Source organism: Cololabis saira, chromosome 11 (assembly GCF_033807715.1).
Source record: "Cololabis saira isolate AMF1-May2022 chromosome 11, fColSai1.1, whole genome shotgun sequence".
In the NCBI taxonomy this organism is placed as follows: Eukaryota; Metazoa; Chordata; class Actinopteri; order Beloniformes; family Belonidae; genus Cololabis; species Cololabis saira.
The window spans coordinates 1,513,091-1,536,622 of NC_084597.1; the positions used below are offsets into that span (position 1 = coordinate 1,513,091).

A 23,532-nucleotide genomic window follows, 5' to 3' on the forward strand; every position below is an offset into this window, starting at 1 on the left:
TTTTTGAGTCTCAAATGGTTTTTTTTTGCATTCAAACACTTTTTTTCTTTGATTGAAAATATATTTTTTGATTGAAGCAAAATGTCTCATTATTAGTCAAAAAATCTCATTACACTTAAAACAAGAGTCATTACTGGAAAAAACAACAATTTTCACCTGTTTCAAGTAGATTTTCACTTGAAATTAGTAGAAAAATCTGCCAGTGGAACAAGATTTATCTTCTCATTCTCTCATTCTCTCTTCTCAATCTTGTTCCACTGGCAGATTTTTCTACTTATTTTTTTAGAGCTTTAGAGCTTTTTCAAAAATGTTTGACCTTTTTTTTCCTTTTTTTCTTTTTTTCTTCTTTTTTCCTTTCCTTTTTAATCTCGACATTTTGACTTTTTTATCGACATTTTGACTTTTTTCAAGATTATTTTTTTTTACAAGATTTATCTTCTCATTACAAGCAAAAAAATCTTGTTCCACCGTCAGATTTTTCTACTTATTTTAAGTGAAAATTTACTTGAAACATGTGAAAATTGTTGTTTTTTTTCCAGTGATGAATCTTGTTTTAAGTGTAATGAGATTCAAGTAAATATATTCCATATATAAAGTCCAGACGGTGCACACGTTACACATCTTTCTTTCTTTCTTTCTTTCTTTCTTTCTTTCTTTCTTTCTTTCTTTCTTTCTTTCTTTCTTTCTTTCTTTCTTTCTTTCTTTCTTTCTTTCTTTCTTTCTTTCTTTCTTTCTCTTTCCTTCCCCTCTTTCTGACAATTTTCACCTGTTTCAAGTACATTTTTTTGGACTAAAAATGAGACATTTTAACTAGAAATAAGACAAATATTCTGGTTAAGATTTGGAGTTTTTACAGTGTAAATGATTGTCGGATGTCGATTCTTCTTCTCAATCCACTGATTCAAAGTGCAGCTTTAGTTTAAAGTGCTTTCTTTTCTTTTTTCATATTTGGAGGAAAAAGAGAATTCACATCTTTCTCTTTATATCAATATTCTGACGGAGATAAAATTTCATTTTGAGACAAATTAACATTGCACTAGTTTCATTTACGGAGTAAAATTGCACATCGTACTATTCTGATAAATTGTGCTTTTGATAATACACACTATATATATCCAATAATATGAAAATAAAACCGGCCACTGCAAAAACTCAAAATCTTACCTCGAATATTTGTCTTATTTCTAGTTAAAATGTCTAATTTTTAGTCAAAAAATCTCATTACACTTAAAACAAGACTCATCACTGGAAAAAACAACAATTTTCACCTGTTTCAAGTAGATTTTCACTTGAAATTAGTAGAAAAATCTGCCAGTGGAACAAGATTTATCTTCTTATTACAAGCAAAAAAATCTTGTTCCACTGGCAGATTTTTTACTTATTTTAAGTGAAAATTTACTTGAAACAGGTGAAAATTGTTGTTTTTTTCCAACGACATTTTGTCTTTTTTCTAGACAGTTTGACTTTTTTTCTCGACATTTCGACTTTTTTCTTGACATTGTGAAAATTGTCGAATAACAAGTTATTTTTCTGGTAATGACTCTTGTGTTTTAAGTGTCATGAGACTTTTTGACTAAAAATGAGACATTTTAACTAGAAATAAGACAGATATTCCTGGTAAGATTTGAGTTTTTGCCGTTTAAACCTCCGTCTACTAAATTCTGGAAGATTCTTTTTCTTTTCTGTTTCAACCAGACGGTTAAACGTCGTCTACGACAAAGTTTTAGCCTAAAAAACTCGTCCCGTCAGCAGCGACGCTGGCGCTAAAGTGCATTCATAACACTCGAGAGAATGGATGTCGGTATAAGGCTATGAATGAATGAATGAATGAATGAATGAATGAATGAATGAATGAATGAATGAATGAATGAATGAATGAATGAATGAATGAATGAATTAAAAACTTCTTGGCAGGTTGAAAGTTGTTGTTTACCAGCCCTTGGTAGTTATTTATGCCACTTACACTGCAAAATCTCAAAATCTTTCCAGGAATATTTGTCTTATTTCTAGTTAAAATGTCTCATTTTTAGTCAAAAAATCTCATTACACTTAAAACAAGAGTCGTTACCAGAAAAATAACTTGTTATTACAAATATTCTTGTTAAGATTTTGAGTTTTTGCAGAGTAGAGACACGAGGCAGACGAACATTAATTATTATAAATTATTAATTAATGTTGAAGTACAATTTCGAAAAAAAAGTCGAAGAAATGACGAGAAAAAAGTCGAAATGTCGTTGGAAAAAAACAACCATTTTCACCTGTTTCAAGTAGATTTTCACTTGAAATAAGTAGAAAAATCTGCCAGTGGGACAAGATTTTTTGCTTGTAATGAGAAGATAAATCTTGTTCCACTGGCAGATTTTTATACTTATTTCAAGTGAAAACTTACTTGAAACAGGTGGAAATTGTCAAATAAGTAATTTTTCTGGTAATGACTTTTTTTTTTTACTAAAAATGAGACATTTTAACTAGAAATAAGACCAATATTCTCGTTCAGATTGTGAGTTTTTGCAGTGTACTAGGTCGTCGGCGTATAAAGGCATATAAGGGTCGCGCGGCGAAGCTACACGTGTAACGTGACGCCGCCGGCGCAGTGATGCTACACGTGTAACGTGACGCCGCAGGCGCGGTGACGCCACGCATGTAACATGACGCCGCAGGCGCGGTGACGCTACACGTGTAACGTGACGCCGCAGGCGAAATGACGCCACGCGTGTAACGTGACGCCGCAGGCGCGGTGAAGCTACACGTGTAACTTGACGCCGCAGGCGTGTCCTCACGTTTCACGTGTAACGTGACGCCGCAGGCGCGTCCTCACATTTCACGTGTAACGTGACGCCGCAGGCGCCGGCGCGGTGACGCCACACGTGAAACGGCGGCGACGCGGCTCAGTCCTCGGGCTCCGCGCTGTCCCGCCGCGCCTCCGTCCTCTTGTCCTGGTGGACGCTGAAGATCCGCCGCATCTCGTCCTCGTACCGGAGGAAGTTCTCGCCGAAACGGGCCCAGGCCTTCAGCGGAACCGTGATGGTGTTCCGGTACGGCTGCCGCACCTCGCTCACCTGCAGGGAGAGAAGGAAAACAGTGGAAATTTCAGGAAAAAAGTCGAAATTTTGAGGAAAAAGTCGAAATTTTGTTAAAAAAAGTCAAAATTTTGAGAAAAAAGTCAAAATTTTGAGAAAAAAAAAGTCGAAATGTCGCGAAAAAAGTCAAAATGTTGAGAAAAAAGTCAAAATGTCGAAATGAATGTTGAAGTACAATTTCGAAAAAACAAGTTGAAATTTTGAGGAAAAAGTTGAAATTTTGAGAAAAAAGTTGAAATTTTGAGGAAAAAGTTGAAATTTTGAGAAAAAAGTTGAAATTTTGAGGAAAAAGTTGAAATTTTGAGAAAAAGTCAAAATTGTGTGAAAAAAGTCGAAATGTCGAGAAAAAAAGTTAAAATGTCAAAATTAATGTTGAAGTACAATTTCGAAAAAACAAGTCAAAATTTTGAGAAAAAAAGTCGAAATATTGAGGAAAAAGTCGAAATTTTGTAAAAAAAAAGCCAAAATTTTGAGAAAAAAGTCAAAATTTTGAGAAAAAAAAGTCGAAATGTCGCGAAAAAAGTCGAAATGTCGAAATTAATGTTGAATTACAATTTCGAAAAAACAAGTTGAACTTTTGAGAAAAAGTTGAAATTTTGAGAAAAAAGTTGAAATTTTGAGGAAAAAGTTGAAATTTTGTCAAAAAAGTTGAAATGTCGAGAAAAAAAGTTGAAATGTGGAGATTAAAAAGTGTAAATTGACGGACCTTCAGGAAGACGCCGTAGCGGTTGGAACCGACGTCCAGGTAAAACCTCTTGTTGTCGACGCGGAACGACGCGGCGTCCGGCAGCTCCGGGCCGTCGTCGTGGTTACGGGGGCCACGGAGCCCGGGCCGGCCCCCCCGGCCCGGCGAGTCTAGGGACGGACATTTGTGTCTTAATTATTCAATCAAAAAATATATTTTCAATTAAAAAAAAATCACTTCAATGAAAGAAAAAAAGTGTTTGGCTTATTTCTAGTTAAAATGTCTCATTTTTTGTCAAAAAATCTCACATAAAACAAGAGTCGTCACTGGAAAACGGACTGGAAACGTCACTTTTTCACCTGTTTCAAGTAGATTTTCACTTAAAATAAGTAGAAGAATCTGCAAGTGGAACAAGATTTTTTTGCTCGTAATAAGAAGATAAATCTTGTTCCACTGGCAGATTTTTCTACTTATTTCAAGTGAAAATTTGGCTTACCTTCAGGAAGAGTCGAAAAACGTCAAAATGTCGAGAAAAAAAGTTGAAATGTATTTTGCATTGCATTTTTTTGAGTCTCAAATATTTTTTTGCATTCAAACACTTTTTTTCTTTGATTGAAATAATTTTTTTGATTGAAGTGAGTCTTAACTTCTTAACAATCTAACAATTTTTTTTTGGATTGAATAATTAAGACAAAAATCCACCTCCGTACGAGTCGGCATCCTCGTTGCCGAAATCGTCGATCAGCTGCGACAGCGCGTCACGGAACTCGATCAGTCCCTGCGCCGGGAGAACGATGGTCTGCTCGATGCCCGGCCCGTAGTAGCCCATCGTCCCGTGGCCCTTTTTTATTTGGTACAAAAAAAAAAACAATTCAAGAGAAGATAAGAACTTACTTATCTGGGGAGGAGTCAGGACTCTGGCAGCCCTGACCCCTCCCCCACCTCTGTTGACATCCAACTCAAATTCTAGGTGACATGAAAACCTGTTCCCCCTGGTGGCTAAATTGAGCCATGGGAAGTCCCATGTCTCAAACAGGAGGGAGGAAGGGTATAGTACACAAAATATAAGTATTCAAATACCTACTTTAAAATGTTTTGTAGTAGCAGGCCTAGTGGAAGGAACTAATGGCAATGTAGAAAGCTAAGGCTCAGCTAAAGCTAAGCCGAAGAGATCCACTCTCAATGTGGATGAGCAAATTGTTTGCTGGGAAAATGTTCAAAGTTCTTGTGAGCTTCAGTTTTTCCTCTCTCTCTCCTAAGCAGGAACTGCTGAAACTGGGTGACCAGATCCTGATTCGAGTGGTGAAAGGTCATCACCCCGTTGGTACGGCCCTTTTGCTGTCAAGATCAGGACACCGACAGCAGTAAAGATTGCTGAACGATCTACTGCGTTCACCAGTTGCAGTGAAAGCTAGTGGGAAAGCCCTGAGTAGGCTGGAAGCCGGACGGTATAAAAACCCTTGTCCGCTGAAGAACTCATCTGATGCCTACTCACCAGCCACGGGCCTGAAGATGAAGACTAGCCAAACTGACTGACTACAACAAGCTGGAGTCCGAGAGATGGAAGAGACTTTTTCACTACTGAGTCATGCTGACATAATGACTGAAATTATGATTCCGATTATTACTGTCCTTGTACTGTTCTGTGTTTTCATTACCTGTATCATTCTGTGTCTACGTGCAAAGGTCCATTGCAGATTTCCTTAGCCCAGTATTCTGAGGTTTATTTACCGACAACTCCAACAAACTCTAATTGATGAGAAGGGAATTTTTATGATGACACTGGAGTGTTTTATTCTGGTTACTGTGAAGTTTCATAAGAACAACAGGAGGGAAATGTGAGATTAATCAAAACTTTTTGAACTATTTTCTGTCCTTATGAACCGTCACATGCTTTTGAAATACTCAGGGGGTTAAACTGAAGGTTGGCCTGCTGACTTCCTGGTCAATGAACCATTGTCAGTTGGACCATCTGTTCAAGACCCCCATGAAGTTCCTGTTTTTAGTCAGGAAGGCATTTGACCTCAGTGACCTTTGTCCTTCTAAAACTTACCACTTGCATACCAAGATTAGTTCCTCTTTAACTGAAATGTCACATGTGTGTCTTTGTAACCCCAACGTCTGTTCATTGTCCATTATCTATACACTGACAGTCCGTATATGGTCATTTCCTGTGTCCCATTCTCAATAAAAGCGTCTTGCAGAAAGAGCATCTTGGGAGAAGAGCTGAGGAGTTCTCGAATGAGGGCCACGTTGCCCTGCAGCTCCTCTGCTGCTCTCCCCCCTTCTGCAGAAGTGCGCTAAAACTATTCCAAGTCAGTCTCTGTGTCTTTCCTGGTTATTAATTTATGTTATGTTGATTAGGGACTCAACAGTGGGCCGTGAGGTGCACCGTTGGGCGCGCGTGGGGTGCGCGTCAGGCATGGTGTGGGGTGCGCGCCGTGGGGTGTGCACCGTTGGGTGCACCGTGGGGTGTGCATCAGGCAAGGTGTGGGGTGCGCGACGCGGTGCAACCTACGGCGCAGGCTCTGCGTGGATTTAACGCAGAACCATAAATCACGTTCACCTTGCTGATGGTTTGGCGGATCCGCAGGAACCGGCCCCTCCGGTTCTCCTTCAGGTCCAGGAAGTACTTCCTGTTGTCCTTCTCGATCAGCTCACTCTTCAGGACGCGGTGGGCGGCGGCGTGTTCGTCCGTGGAGCCGGCCGAGCCGGCGGGGGAGAGCGGCCGCGCGGCGGCGGCTCCGTGGCGGCTACGGGGGCCCTGGTGCCCGGCCCCCGCGCCGGCCCCGGGGCCGCCGGGGGAGAGCGGGGCGGCGGCTCCGTGGCGGCCCCGGGAGCCCCGGTGCCCGGGGCCGCCGGGGCCCCCGTTATCGGCCGGCTCGCCCCTCAGCCCGATCCGGGCGTAGTAGTCTATGAACCCGCCCAGGCAGCCGCGCAGCGCCGGTGCCGTCGCCATGGACAACGTCAGCTTGCTCTTGCGGACGTTGTCGCCGCGGCCGCGGCCGATCCAAACCTCGGCCACCTTCAGGAACCGCCCGCGGCCGCTCTGCTTCACGTCCAGGTAGAAGCGCTTCTTCTGGACGTCCACCTGGGGGGGTTAGGGGAAATACATAATAATAACATATAAGATATATAATTAAAAATTTTTCAATTCAATTCAATTTTATTTATATAGCGTCTAATACAACAGAGTTGTCTCTAGACGCTTTACAGAGACCCATACCCAGAACATGACCCCCAAGCAGTTATTACATAAACAATGGCAGGTAAAAACTCCCCTAGTGGGAGAAAAACCTTAAGCCAAACAGTGGCAAGGAAAAACTCCCCTTTAGGAGGGAAGAAACCTTAAATTTCTTCCCTAAAAAAAAGAAACCTTAAATTAATTAATTAATTTAAAAAGGAAAAAAAGAAGAGAAAAAAGGGGGAAGAAAAGGAAAAAAGAAGAAAAAAAGGAAGAAAAGGAGGAAAAAAGGAAAAAAAGAAGAAAAATAAAAAATAAAAAAAATAAAATATATAATAAAAAAAATGAATTGAAAAAAAGAAGGAAAAAAATAAATAAATAAATAAATAAATAAAAAAAATAAAAAAGAAGAAAAAAAGGAAAAAAAAAGAGAAAAAAAAAGAGAAAAAAAAAGAGAAAAAAAAGGATGGGGCTTAAAACCAAGGCATTTCGAGTTATAAAGGGAAAAGCAGGTTTTCGTGTACGTGGCAGGATGAGGCTCGACTCCAGAGGTTGGTAAAACAGGACTTTATTCCGAGACAACGGAATCCAACTGACAAAAGAACTGATTTGACAACAGAAACCGAACACGCGTTGCTAAGCAACCATAAAACACTTGTGACCACGCCCCCTTCCCTACAGTCCTGATGGGTGCGAGGTCCATAATTGTGTCCGCCACAAGTTTCTGTATGCTGTATCTCAAGAACTGTATTGGATACAGACATGTACCTGGTACCAAAATGTCCACAATACCCAACTTTATATTCAACTTTAATATATTTATGGGGCTTAAAACCAAGGCATTTCGAGTTATAAAGGAAAAGGCACGTTTTCGGGTTTCTATATGCTGTATCTCAAGAACTGTATTGGATACAGACATGTACTTGATACCAAAATGTCCACAATACCCAACTTTATATTCAACTTTAATATATTTATGGGGCTTAAAACCAAGGCATTTCGAGTTATAAAGGGAAAAGCACGTTTTCGTGTATACAAGTTTGTATATGCTGTATCTCAAGAAGTGTAATGGATACAGACATGTACTTGGTACCAAAATATCCACAATACTCAACTTTATATTCAACTTTAATATATTTATGGGGCTTAAAACCAAGGCATTTCGAGTTATAAAGGAAAAGGCACGTTTTCGGGTTTCTATGTGCTGTATCTCAAGAACTGTATTGGATACAGACATGTACTTGGTACCAAAATGTCCACAATACACAACTTTATATTCAATTTTAATATATTTATGGGGCTTAAAACCAAGGCATTTCGAGTTATAAAGGAAAATGTGCCGCACTGACCCTTTTGGAGGCCAGCTCCTGGATGTCGCTGCCCGGCTGCTGATGCTGCGGATGCGGCGTCGCGCCGGCGCCGGCCCCGGCCCCGCCATGGAGGAACTGGTGCTGCGGATGCGGCGTCGCGCCGGCGCCGGCCCCGCCGGCCCCGCCATGGAGGAACTGGTGCTGATGCTGCGGCTGCGCGTAAACCGGCCTCGGCATCGGCGCCATCATCTTCATCTTCCCCCGGTTTCCTCTGTCCACCCTGCAACATCCATCCGCCATCATCATCCTCTCTTCCTCCTCTCTTTTATTTTCCACGCCGTTTATTTCCAAGCCGTCCGTCCTCCATCATCATCCTGGAGCCGCAGTTTCAGCCTCCTGGAAAAAAGAATTAATAAATTAAAAAAAGGAGAAAAAAGAGAAAAAAAAGAAAAAAAGGAAAAAAAGAGAAAAAAGGAAAAAAGAAGAAAAGAAGAAAAAAGAAATATATAATGTATAATAATAAAAAATAAATACATTTAAAAAGGGAAAAAGGAGAAAAAAAGGAAAAAAGAGAAAAAAAGAAGGAAAAAAATATATACAATATGTATAATAAAAGAAATAAGGAAAAAAATAATAAAATAAATAAAGAGAAAAAAGAAGAAAAATGAAATATATAATATATAATAAAAAATAAGTAAAAAAGCATAAGATGAATAAATAAAAAAGGAAAAAAGAAGAAAAATAAAAAATAAATAAAATATATAATAAAAAATAAGTAGAAAAGAATAAAAAGAATAAAGAAAAAAGGGAAAAAAGAAGAAAAATAAAAAAATAGAATATATACAAAAATAAGTAAAACAGAATAAAAAGAATAAATACAAAAAGGAAAAAAAGAAGAAAAAATACAAAATAGAAAATATATAATATATAATAAAACAAATAGGTAAAAAAAGATTAAAATGAATAAATAAAAAAGAAGAAAGAGGAAAAATAAAAGAGAAAAAAAGGAAAAAAGAAGAAAAAAATATATAATATATAATAAAAAATAAAAAAGGAAAAAGAAGAGAAATAAAGGAAAAAAAGAAGAAAAATATGAATATAAATATAAATGTATATAAATATAAATAAATAAAAACAATATATATATATATAATATACAGTTTCAGCTTCCCCTGGAGCCGCAGTTTCAGCCTCCTGGAGCCGCAGTTTCAGCCTCCTGGAGCCGCAGTTTCAGCCTCCTGGAGCCGCAGTTTCAGCCTCCTGGAGCCGCAGTTTCAGCCTCCAGCTCCCGCCGCCATCATTATCACCATCATCATCCTCATCCTCAGCATCCCGGACCTGAACCGGGAGAATGAACCCAATGAACCCGCTCACCCCCTCTCCCTCCCTCCGTTTCTCTCCCTCCATCCTTTTCCTCCATCCCTCCCTCCTTTCCCGTCCCGAAAAGCCCTCACTTAAAGAGACACGACGTCAGTGAAGAGAGAAGGAGCTGCAGCCGCAGCATCGGCAAAAACTACAAATCTTTCTTAGTTTTTCCCTTTTTTGCCTCGTGTTTTCCATATTTTTTCCACTCTTTTCTCTTTTTTTCTCCTTTTTCCCCCTTTTTTCTCTTTTCTCATCTTATTTCATTTTTTAATCTTTTTTCCTCTTTTTTCTCCTTTTTTCCTCTTATTTTTCCATCTTTTATTCTCTTTTTTCCCTCGTTTTTTCCATATTTTTTCCTCTTTTTTTCTCTTTTTTCCCTCTTTTTTCATCTCATTTCCTTTTTTAAATCTGTTTTCCTCTTTTTTTATGTTTTCCTCTTTTTTCTCTCCTTTTCCTCTTTTTTTCCATATTTATTTTCCTTTTTTCTCTTTTTCCTCCTTTTTCTCTTTTTTATCGTTTTTTCCTCTTTATTCTTCTATTTTCCCTTTTAATCTTTTTTTCCTCTTTTTTCTTTTCTTCCTCTTTTTTACTCTTGTTTTCCTCGTTTTTCTATTTTTTAATCTTTTATTCTCTTTTTTCCCTCAGTCCTCAATTAATCCTGATTTATTCTGCGTTAAATCGACGGCGTAGGTTACGCGGCGACACGCTCCGTAAGAATTTATGGTTCTGCGTGGGCGTAACGCCGAACCATAAATCAGGCTTTACGCGGATGCGACCATATATATATATATATATATATATATATATATATATATATATATATATATATATATATATATATATATATATATATACGTAGACGCCGCCATATTGGATGTTCAAGACTGTAAACTAATTCAAGTAAATGGACTTATTTTCATAAAAGCGCCTTTGTACGTTTTACGTCTCATTTATTCATTCACACACGCACTAATATACCTGGGAAACAGTTAGGCACCAAATATAATATATTTAATTTTCTCAGACGGCAAAAATAAGAACTTTATTGATCCCACATAGGAGTAATTCATGTTATATCAGCTATAGAGAACAAGGTAGTGCCGAAAAACAATATATATCCCCCTCACAAAAATAAGAAACATAGAGAAACACATTTTCTCATCAATAAAACATATTTAAAATTTTTCAAATAACAAAATAACATATTTGAACCATTTTTCAGACAAGAAAATAAATTAAAAAAATCTGAAAAATGGTTCAAATATGTTATTTTACTTGAAAATATGTAATTATGTTTATGTAAATTACTGTTTATTATTTATTATATTATTATTTATTATGTTAATTTATTACTATGTTTTACTCCCTAAACCACTTCCTTTACTGGATTCCAGGTACCAGTGATTTAGGGGGGACTAAATATATGCTATATTAAAATAAATAAATAAATATATATACACAAAATAATATATATATATATATATTAATAAAATAAATATATGATATATTAAAAATATTATATATATATATATATATATATATATATATATATATATATATATATATACACATATATATATATATATATATATATATATTAATAAAATAAATATATGATATATTAAAAATATTATATATATATATATATATATATATATATATATATATATATATATATATATATATATATATATATTAATAAAATAAATATATGATATATTAAAAATATATTATATATTTTATATATTAAAAATGCAAATGCAAAAAGAGCAAACAACACACATACAAGACTTTATTTTACTTTACCACTCGGAATTTATTGCTATTCAGATTTTACAACAATCTCATAGAAACTATTGAGATCAAGAAAAAGTGGAATTTCCACACGTTTGGATCCAACGCTCGTCACTCCAACCTGGATTCATCTGCTGCAAAAACTCTACATTTTAACAAGAAGATTTGACTTATTTCTAGTTTTTTTGACTAAAAATGAGACATTTTAACTAGAAATAAGACAAATATTCTTGTTAACATTGTGAGTTTTTGCAGTGTATCCATGGTAACAAAAGAAACAAACAATCACAGACTGGAAAAAAAAAAAAACCTCATGAAATTAGCAGAAGAAAATCTGCAGTTTTCCACTTTTTTTTAATTCTTTTTCATTTTATATTCAGTTACACCTTCATAAATAATAAACAACAGTCTTTTTTGCTAGAGTTAAGTTTTTCTCGTCATCTCCTGGTAGGAATTTCTCCTCGGGAAGTTTTTAAACACTGACAAAAACTCTAAACTTACCAGGAATATTTGTCTTATTTCTAGTTAAAATGTCTCATTTTTAGTCATAAAATCTCATTACACTTAAAACAAGAGTCATTACCAGAAAAATAACTTGTTATTTGACAATTTTCACCTGATTCAAGTAAATTTTCACTTGAAATAAGTAGAAAAATCTGTCAGTGTTGAAATGTTGAGAAAAAAGTCAAAATTTTGTGAAAAAAGTGGAAATGTCGAGAAAAAAAGTGGAATTCCTTTTTTTTTTAAATGTTTTTTTTCCCTTTTCTTTCTTCTTTTTCACTAGAAATAAGACGAATGTTCTTGTTCAGATTTTGAGTTTTTGCAGTGCAAGCAAAAAAATCTTGTCCCACCAGCAGATTTTTCTACTTATTTCAAGTGAAAATCTACTTGAAACTGGTGAAAATTGTCAAATAAGTTATTTTTCTGGTAATGACTCTTGTTTTAAGTGTAATAAGACTTTTTGACTAAAAATGAGACATTTTAACTAGAAATCAGACAAATATTCCTGGTCAGATTGTGAGTTTTTACAGTGTATTTGTGTATATAGTTTCTCAGCCAAACTTTAAATTTAAATACAGAGTAAAAGCCATGAGTGTTTACAATCATATTATAAAACACACACACAATAAGAGGATGAGAATATTTACAAAATATAAACAGAATCTGATGCGTCTCTGCGTCTCTGCTCCCATTGGCTGACGTTCCCCAGTGGGCGTGGTCACAGTTCCAGAAGCTCCGCCCCCGTCACCGTTTACACTGTAAAAAATCTAAATCTTAACAAGAATCTTTGTCTTATTTCTAGTTAAAATGTTTCATTTTTAGTCAAAAAACCTTTTTTCTCGACATTTTTACTTTTTTCACAAAACTTTGACTTTTTTTCCTACTTATTTCAAGTGAAAATTTACTTGAAACAGGTGAAAATTGTCAAATAAGTTATTTTTCTGGTAATGACTTGTTTTAAGTGTCATGAGATTTTTTTCTCGACATTTCGACTTTTTCACAAAATTTTGACTTTTTTTCTCGACATTTTGACTTTTCACAAAATTTTGACTTTTTTCTACTTATTTCAAGTGAAAATGTACTTGAAACAGGTGGAAATTGTCTAATAAGTTATTTTCATTATTTTGTTTTAAGTGTAATGAGATTTCTTTACTAAAAATGAGACATTTTAACTAGAAATAAGACAAATATTCCTGGTAAGATTTGGAGTTTTTACTGTGTAAACGTCATCTTTCACTTGTTTGTTCAATGTTATTCATCTGACTTTACTGAGCAGAAACTTTATGACAAACACACACAGACACACACAAAGTAATAATCACCCAACAGAAGAAAAGGTAAAGCTGCACTGCAAAAACTCACAATCTTACCAGGAATATTTGTCTTATTTCTAGTTAAAATGTCTCATTTTTAGTCAAAAAAGTCTCATAACACTTAAAACAAGAGTCATTACCAGAAAAATAACTTTACAATTTTCACCTGTTTCAACTCAATTTTCACTTGAAATAAGTAGAAAAATCTGCCAGTGTCGAAATGTCGAGAAAAAAAGTCAAAATTTTGTGAAAAAAGTCGAAATGTCGAGAAAAAAAGTCAAAATTTTGAGAAAAAAAAGTCGAAATGTTGAGGAAAAAAAGTCAAAATTTTGTGAAAAAAAATCTCATTACACTTAAAACAAGAGTCATTACCAGAAAATAACTTAATTGACAATTTTCACCTGTTTCAAGTCAATTTTTACTTGAAATAAGTAGAAAAATCTGCCAGTGGGACAAGATTTATCTTCTCATTACAAGCAAAAAAATCTTGTTCCACTGGCAGATTTTTCTACTTATTTTAAATGAAAATATACTTGAAACAGGTGAAAATTGTTGTTTTTTTTACTAAAAACGAGACATTTTAACTAGAAATAATAATATTCTTGTTAAGATTTGGAGTTTTTGCAGTGCACCCTTACAATAAAACCTTAACTCCTACGTGTCACACATTAAGGTTTTTTGTCTGAACTGCAGTGACGAGAGTCGGAGACGTCGTTCTGTTCTACAAAAGAAGAAGAAGAAGAGGAGGAGGAGGAGGAAGAGTAAATGCACACGATCGACCCTTTAGTGCAGCAGTTTAACTCATTCTTTCAAGACGATACTTCACTTTCGTAAAGAAGCGGAACATTTGGCACAGATACCACTCAAAATTCCAAGATGGCGGCCCCTAAAATCTAAGATGTCCGCCCAAAGACGTGCTTTTTCCTTTATAACTCGAAATGCCTTGGTTTTAAGCCCCATAAATATATAAAAGTTGAATATAAAGTTGGGTATTGTGGACGTTTTGGTACCAAGTACATGTCTGTATCCAATACAGTTCTTGAGATACAGCATATAGAAACTTGTACCGGAAAAGTGAGAATTTTGTAAGATTGATTGTTGTTACAAGAACGGTATTTGATACAGACATGTACCTGGTACCAAAATGTCCACAATACCCAACTTTATATTCAACTTTAATATATTTATGGGGCTTAAAACCAAGGCATTTCGAGTTATAAAGGAAAAAGCACGTTTTTGGGCGGACATCTTAGATTTTAGGGGCCGCCATCTTGGAATTTTTTGGCGCCTTTTTCCTAAACCTTGGGGAGAATCTGTGCCAAATGTTCTGCTTCTTTACCAAAGTGAAGCATCGTTTCTCTAATCTGCTGAACTACTGGTGGTGATTTTAGCAGGATGTTGGTTTATAAGTGGAGACGACGGTTGCCGTGGAAACGTCGTCATCCTCTCTGGCCGTAGTTTCCCTCCTGGCCGTTGTTCGTCTCCATCGGGTCGTCCTTGAACGTCTCACACTGCTCCATTACCTTCCTGCAAAAATGACAGGAATTTATTTAAATGAGTGGAATTAGTGTATACTTTTTTTTATTATTATATTTTAAATTTTTTCTTTTTTGTATTTTTATTTATTTAAAAAAAAAGATAGATATGAGCCTGAAAGAAAGAAAGAAAGAAAGAAAGAAAGAAAGAAAGAAAGAAAGAAAGAAAGAAAGAAAGAAAGAAAGAAAGAAAGAAAGAAAGAAAGAAAGAAAGAAAGAAAGAAAGAAAGAAAGAAAGAAAGAAAGAAAGAAAGAAAGAAAGAAAGAATTATTTTATTTATTTGTGTAATCTCACCTGGCCATGGTCTTGGTCTCGGCTTTATTTTATTTTATTGTATTGTATTGTATTTTATTGTATTTTATTTACCTGGCCATGGTCTTGGTCTCAGCGTTATTTTATTTTATTTTATTTTATTGTATTTTATTTTATTTTATTTTATTTACCTGGCCATGGTCTTGGTCTCAGCGTTATTTTATTTTATTTTATTTTATTTTATTGTATTTTATTGTATTTTATTTACCTGGCCATGGTCTTGGTCTCAGCGTTATTTTATTTTATTTTATTTTATTGTATTTTATTTTATTTTATTTTATTTACCTGGCCATGGTCTTGGTCTCAGCGTTATTTTATTTTATTTTATTTTATTGTATTTTATTTTATTTTATTTTATTTACCTGGCCATGGTCTTGGTCTCAGCGTTATTTTATTTTATTTTATTGTATTTTATTTTATTTTATTTACCTGGCCATGGTCTTGGTCTCGGCGTTATTTTATTTTATTTTATTTTATTGTAATTTATTTTATTTTATTTACCTGGCCATGGTCTTGGTCTCGGCGTTATTTTATTTTATTTTATTTTATTTTATTTTATTTACCTGGCCATGGTCTTGGTCTCGGCGTTATTTTATTTTATTCTATTGTATTTTATGTTATTGTATTTTATTTTATTGTATTGTATTGTATTGTATTGTATTTTATTTTATTGTATTTTATTGTATTTTATTTTATTTTATTTTATTTTATTTTATTTTATTTTATTTTATTTTATTTTATTTTATTTTATTTTATTTATTTCTCACCTGGCCATGGTCTTGGTCTCTGCGTTATTTTATTTTATTTTATTTTATTTTATTTACCTGGCCATGGTCTTGGTCTCGGCGTTATTTTATTTTATTTAATTTTATTTTATTTTATTTACCTGGCCATGGTCTTGGTCTGGGCGTTATTTTATTTTATTTTATTGTATTTTATTTATTTTATTTACCTGGCCATGGTCTTGGTCTGGGCGTTATTTTATTTTATTTTATTTTATTTTATTTTATTTTATTGTATTTTATTTTATTTTATTTTATTTACCTGGCCATGGTCTTGGTCTCGGCGTGGGAACTCTCCAGCTCCAGAACTTTCTCCAGCAGATTAATTCCTCCCTCCTTGATCAGCAGGGGACAATATTTACTGGCTGGAAACACAGAAACAGAAACAGAGAGATAAATGTACAAATGTATAAATGTAAATGATAAATGTACAAATGTATAAATGTAAATGATAAATGTACAAATGTATAAATGTAAATGATAAATGTACAAATGTATAAATGTAAATGATAAATGTACAAATGTATAAATGTAAATGATAAATGTACAAATGTATAAATGTAAAAGATAAATGTACAAATGTATAAATGTATAAATGTAAAAGATAAATGTACAAATGTATAAATGTAAATGATAAATGTACAAATGTACAAATGTATAAATGTAAATGATAAATGTATAAATGTATAAATGTAAATGATAAATGTACAAATGTATAAATGTAAATGATAAATGTACAAATGTATAAATGTAAAAGATAAATGTACAAATGTATAAATGTAAAAGATAAATGTACAAATGTATAAATGTATAAATGTAAATGATAAATGTACAAATGTATAAATGTAAATGATAAATGTACAAATGTATAAATGTAAAAGATAAATGTACAAATGTATAAATGTAAATGATAAATGTACAAATGTATAAATGTAAATGATAAATGTACAAATGTATAAATGTAAATGATAAATGTACAAATGTATAAATGTAAATGATAAATGTACAAATGTATAAATGTAAATGATAAATGTACAAATGTATAAATGTAAATGATAAATGTATAAATGTATAAATGTAAATGATAAATGTACAAATGTATAAATGAAAATTATAAATGTACAAATGTATAAATGTAAATGATAAATGTACAAATGTATAAATGTAAATGATAAATGTATAAATGTATAAATGTAAATGATAAATGTACAAATGTATAAATGTAAATGATAAATGATAAATGTAAATGATAAATGTACAAATGTATAAATGTAAAAGATAAATGTACAAATGTATAAATGTAAATGATAAATTATAAATGTATAAATGTATAAATGTATAAATGTAAATGATAAACTAGATCAGCGGCTCGTTAGCGCCGCCCTGTTGGAGGATGGAGATTTAAAAAATATTGACCTTTTTTTTCCTTTTTTCTCTTTTTTCTTTCCTTTTTAATCACAACATTTAGACATTTTTCCCCTTCCTTCCTTCCTTCCTTCCTTCCTTCCTTCCTTCCTTCCTTCCTTCCTTCCTTCCTTCCTTCCTTCCTTCCTTCCTTCCTTCCTTCCTTCCTTTCATCCATTCATCCATTCATCCATTCATACTCACGGTAAACGGACACCAGGTTGTAAAGATTCATCCATTCATCCATTCATACTCACGGTAAACGGACACCAGGTTGTAAAGATTCATCCATTCATACTCACGGTAAACGGACACCAGGTTGTAGAGATTCATCCATTCATACTCACGGTAAACGGACACCAGGTTGTAAAGATTCATCCATTCATCCATTCATACTCACGGTAAACGGACACCAGGTTGTAAAGATTCATCCATTCATCCATTCATACTCACGGTAAACTGACACCAGGTTGTAAAGATTCATCCATTCATCCATTCATACTCACGGTAAACTGACACCAGGTTGTAGAGATTCATCCATTCATCCATTCATACTCACGGTAAACGGACACCAGGTTGTAAAGATTCATCCATTCATCCATTCATACTCACGGTAAACGGACACCAGGTTGTAAAGATTCATCCATTCATACTCACGGTAAACGGACACCAGGTTGTTAAGATTCATCCATTCATACTCACGGTAAACGGACACCAGGTTGTAGAGATTCATCCATTCATACTCACGGTAAACGGACACCAGGTTGTAAAGATTCATCCATTCATCCATTCATACTCACGGTAAACGGACACCAGGTTGTAAAGATTCATCCATTCATACTCACGGTAAACGGACACCAGGTTGTAAAGATTCATCCATTCATACTCACGGTAAACGGACACCAGGTTGTAAAGATTCATCCATTCATCCATTCATCCATTCATCCATTCATACTCACGGTAAACGGACACCAGGTTGTAAAGATTCATCCATTCATACTCACGGTAAACGGACACCAGGTTGTAAAGATTCATCCATTCATACTCACGGTAAACGGACACCAGGTTGTAAAGATTCATCCATTCATCCATTCATCCATTCATCCATTCATACTCACGGTAAACGGACACCAGGTTGTAGAGATTCATCCATTCATACTCACGGTAAACGGACACCAGGTTGTAGAGATTCATCCATTCATACTCACGGTAAACGGACACCAGGTTGTAGAGATTCATCCATTCATACTCACGGTAAACTGACACCAGGTTGTAAAGATTCATCCATTCATACTCACGGTAAACGGACACCAGGTTGTAAAGATTCATCCATTCATACTCACGGTAAACGGACACCAGGTTGTAAAGATTCATCCATTCATCCATTCATACTCACGGTAAACGGACACCAGGTTGTAGAGATTCATCCATTCATACTCACGGTAAACGGACACCAGGTTGTAAAGATTCATCCATTCATCCATTCATACTCACGGTAAACGGACACCAGGTTGTAGAGATTCATCCATTCATACTCACGGTAAACGGACACCAGGTTGTAAAGATTCATCCATTCATCCATTCATACTCACGGTAAACGGACACCAGGTTGTAGAGATTCATCCATTCATACTCACGGTAAACGGACACCAGGTTGTAAAGATTCATCCATTCATACTCACGGTAAACGGACACCAGGTTGTAAAGATTCATCCATTCATACTCACGGTAAACGGACACCAGGTTGTAAAGATTCATCCATTCATACTCACGGTAAACTGACACCAGGTTGTAAAGATTCATCCATTCATACTCACGGTAAACGGACACCAGGTTGTAAAGATTCATCCATTCATCCATTCATACTCACGGTAAACGGACACCAGGTTGTAAAGATTCATCCATTCATCCATTCATACTCACGGTAAACGGACACCAGGTTGTAGAGATTCATCCATTCATACTCACGGTAAACGGACACCAGGTTGTAGAGATTCATCCATTCATACTCACGGTAAACGGACACCAGGTTGTAAAGATTCATCCATTCATACTCACGGTAAACGGACACCAGGTTGTAAAGATTCATCCATTCATACTCACGGTAAACTGACACCAGGTTGTAGAGATTCATCCATTCATACTCACGGTAAACGGACACCAGGTTGTAGAGATTCATCCATTCATCCATTCATACTCACGGTAAACGGACACCAGGTTGTAGAGATTCATCCATTCATACTCACGGTAAACGGACACCAGGTTGTAGAGATTCATCCATTCATACTCACGGTAAACGGACACCAGGTTGTAAAGATTCATCCATTCATACTCACGGTAAACGGACACCAGGTTGTAGAGATTCATCCATTCATACTCACGGTAGACGGACACCAGGTTGTAAAGGTTCATCCATTCATCCATTCATACTCACGGTAAACGGACACCAGGTTGTAAAGATTCATCCATTCATACTCACGGTAAACGGACACCAGGTTGTAAAGATTCATCCATTCATACTCACGGTAAACGGACACCAGGTTGTAAAGATTCATCCATTCATACTCACGGTAAACGGACACCAGGTTGTAAAGGTTCATCCATTCATCCATTCATACTCACGGTAAACGGACACCAGGTTGTAAAGATTCATCCATTCATCCATTCATACTCACGGTAAACGGACACCAGGTTGTAGAGATTCATCCATTCATCCATTCATACTCACGGTAAACGGACACCAGGTTGTAGAGATTCATCCATTCATACTCACGGTAAACGGACACCAGGTTGTAGAGATTCATCCATTCATACTCACGGTAAACGGACACCAGGTTGTAGAGATTCATCCATTCATCCATTCATACTCACGGTAAACTGACACCAGGTTGTAAAGATTCATCCATTCATACTCACGGTAAACGGACACCAGGTTGTAGAGATTCATCCATTCATCCATTCATACTCACGGTAAACGGACACCAGGTTGTAAAGATTCATCCATTCATACTCACGGTAAACGGACACCAGGTTGTAAAGATTCATCCATTCATACTCACGGTAAACGGACACCAGGTTGTAGAGGGCCCAGGTGGCCCAGTGCTGACTGACGGGGGCGATGCTCTGGGGGAGGAGACGCAGGATCGGCTCAAACGACCTGGAACACAGAACGATTAAACATTTAAACATTAAAACATTAAAACATCTAAACATCTAAACATTAAAACATTAAAACATTAAAACATTAAAACATTTAAACATTAAAACATTAAAACATTTAAACATTTAAACATTTAAACATTAAAACATTAAAACATTTAAACATTTAAACATTTAAACATTAAAACATTAAAACATTTAAACATCTAAACATTTAAACATTTAAACATTTAAACATCTAAACATTAAAACATTAAAACATTTAAACATCTAAACATTTAAACATTTAAACATTAAAACATCTAAACATTAAAACATTAAAACATTTAAACATCTAAACATTTAAACATTTAAACATTAAAACATCTAAACATTTAAACATTTAAACATCTAAACATTAAAACATTAAAACATTAAAACATCTAAACATTTAAACATTTAAACATTTAAACATCTAAACATTAAAACATTAAAACATTTAAACATCTAAACATTTAAACATTTAAACATTAAAACATCTAAACATTAAAACATTAAAACATCTAAACATTAAAACATTTAAACATTTAAACATCTAAACATTTAAACATTTAAACATTTAAACATCTAAACATTTAAACATTTAAACATTAAAACATCTAAACATTTAAACATTTAAACATCTAAACATTAAAACATTAAAACATTTAAACATCTAAACATTTAAACATTTAAACATTAAAACATCTAAACATTAAAACATTAAAACATCTAAACATTAAAACATTTAAACATTTAAACATCTAAACATTTAAACATTTAAACATTAAAACATTAAAACATTTAAACATTAAAACATTTAAACATTTAAACATTAAAACATTAAAACAGGAAACAAATAACCTTTTACAATTAATATCTACAATCCCCTTTTTACATTCTTTTATTTCTTTGTTTGCATTATTATTCTCTGAAGCAGAATAATATTTAATATTATTTAATATTTTACCAGGATTTCACTTATTCAGTCGTCAAATCCTGTAGTTCTGAGTCTGAAAACTGAGGAAGAGAATCAGCCAAAATATTTGAGAGGGAAAGATTTGTTTTTATTATGCACAAAAGTTGAAATGTCGAGAAAAAGAAGTCAAAATATCGAGAAAAAAGGTGAAATTTCGACTTAATTCTTGAAATTGTATTTCAACTTTGTTCTCGACATTTCAACTTTTTTCTTGAAGTTCTTCTCTGAAAAAAAAATCTTCCACCTCAAATATTATTTTTATTTTTCACCTCCGTAGATAAACAGACAGACAGCAGGTGATCACTGATCAATAACGTACCTGTAGTTGATCACTGATCAATAACGTACCTGTAGTTGATCACTGATCAATAACGTTACCTGTAGTTGATCACTGATCAATAACGTTACCTGTAGTTGATCACTGATCAATAACGTTACCTGTAGTTGATCACTGATCAATAACGTTTTCCTGTAGTTGATGTTGCGGCGGGAGGAAACGTCCCAGCTCTGAACTCCCTGATCAATAACCTGATGGGTACCTGTAGTTGATGTTGCGGCGGGAGCTAACGTCCCAGCTCTGAACTCCCTGATCAATAACCTGATCAATAACCTGATGGGTACCTGTAGTTGATGTTGCGGCGGGAGGAAACGTCCCAGCTCTGAACTCCCTGATCAATAACCTGATCAATAACCTGATCAATAATCTGATCAATAACCTGATCAATAACCTGATCGGTAGCTGTAGTTGATGTTGCGGCAGGAGGAAACGTCCCAGCTCTGAACTCCCTGATCAATAACCTGATCAATAACCTGATCGGTACCTGTAGTTGATGTTGCGGCGGGAGCTAACGTCCCAGCTCTGAACTCCCTGATCAATAACCTGATCGGTACCTGTAGTTGATGTTGCGGCGGGAGCTAACGTCCCAGCTCTGAACTCCCTGATCAATAACCTGATGGGTACCTGTAGTTGATGTTGCGGCGCGACTACACGTCCCAGCTCTGAACTCCCTGATCAATAACCTGATCAATAACCTGATGGGTACCTGTAGTTGATGTTGCGGCGGGAGCTAACGTCCCAGCTCTGAACCGCCTCCATCATCTGCTCCATGACGGCGTCTCTTCTCGATTCCTCCATCGTCCAAACCTCCGGCCCGTCAAACATGATGTGGGAGAGGACGCCGCAGGCGTTGTAGGAAACCTCGATACCGTCGGCTTTACTGGCCAGCAGCTCGCTGTAATCAATAATCAATCAATACATCAATCAATACATCAGGAAACCTCGATACCGTCGGCTTTACTGGCCAGCAGCTCGCTGTAATCAATAATCAATAATCAATACATCAGGAAACCTCGATACCGTCGGCTTTACTGGCCAGCAGCTCGCTGTAATCAATAATCAATAATCAATACATCAATCAATACATCAGGAAACCTCGATGCCGTCGGCTTTACTCCCCAGCAGCTCGCTGTAATCAATAATCAATCAATAATCAATACATCAATCAATACATCAGGAAACCTCGATACCGTCGGCTTTACTGGCCAGCAGCTCGCTATAATCAATAATCAATCAATACATCAATCAATACATCAATACATCAATCAATAATCAATACATCAATCAATACATCAGGAAACCTCGATACCGTCGGCTTTACTCCCCAGCAGCTCGCTACGGATCAATAATCAATCAATAATCAATCAATACATCAATCAATCAATCACATTTGATTTGTCCACTGCAAAAGTCGAAATGTTGAGAAAAAATTCAAAATAACGAGATTAAAAAGGAAAAAAATCAAAAAATCTAAAATTTTCCCTCTACTGGCGTCGGTCGGTGTTTTCACCTGAACACGGTGATGAAGTGAATCTTTTTTTCTTCCTTTTTCCTTTCCTTTTTAATCTCAACATTTTGACTTTTTTCTCGAAATTTAGACTTTTCTCTCGGCATTTCGAGAAAAAATAAAAAAGGAAGAAAAAATAAATAAATAAAAATAAAAAAAGAAGAAAAAAAAAGAGAAAAAAAGGAAAAAAAAGAAGAAAAAAATAAAACAAATAAAAAACTCACCTGAACACGGTGATGAACTGAATCTTTAAATAAAGCTCACCT

The 23,532-nt window shown here is 35.0% G+C and overlaps 2 protein-coding genes across 3 annotated transcripts in view; both read right to left on the minus strand.

Annotated features, from left to right (window-relative positions):
* Positions 1–2,430: 2,430 nt before the first annotated feature.
* Positions 2,431–9,592, minus strand: LOC133454506 (purine-rich element-binding protein gamma-like). Its single transcript, XM_061733227.1, has 6 exons — positions 9,418–9,592; positions 8,299–8,655; positions 6,332–6,856; positions 4,468–4,606; positions 3,787–3,935; positions 2,431–3,059 (listed from the first exon to the last, which is right to left on the minus strand). The coding sequence occupies exons 2-6, from the start codon at positions 8,563–8,565 to the stop codon at positions 2,889–2,891; spliced, it is 1,251 nt and encodes a 416-aa protein (XP_061589211.1). The 5' UTR covers positions 8,566–8,655; positions 9,418–9,592; the 3' UTR covers positions 2,431–2,888.
* A 4,877-nt stretch (positions 9,593–14,469) lies between these two features.
* LOC133454889 (protein zer-1 homolog) overlaps positions 14,470–23,532 on the minus strand; it is a 75,656-nt gene continuing 66,593 nt past the window's right edge. Inside the window, exons 12-15 of one of the 2 annotated variants that reach the window (XM_061733603.1) lie at positions 22,466–22,654; positions 20,326–20,423; positions 16,125–16,227; positions 14,470–14,759 (exon numbers count right to left, since the gene is read on the minus strand). In XM_061733603.1, coding sequence (XP_061589587.1) covers positions 14,672–14,759; positions 16,125–16,227; positions 20,326–20,423; positions 22,466–22,654 — 478 coding nt within the window. In that variant the 3' untranslated portion in view covers positions 14,470–14,671. Of the gene's footprint in view, positions 14,760–16,124; positions 16,228–20,325; positions 20,424–22,465; positions 22,655–22,752; positions 22,976–23,532 lie in introns of those variants that run through there. The other variant, XM_061733604.1, reaches the window with a different exon arrangement.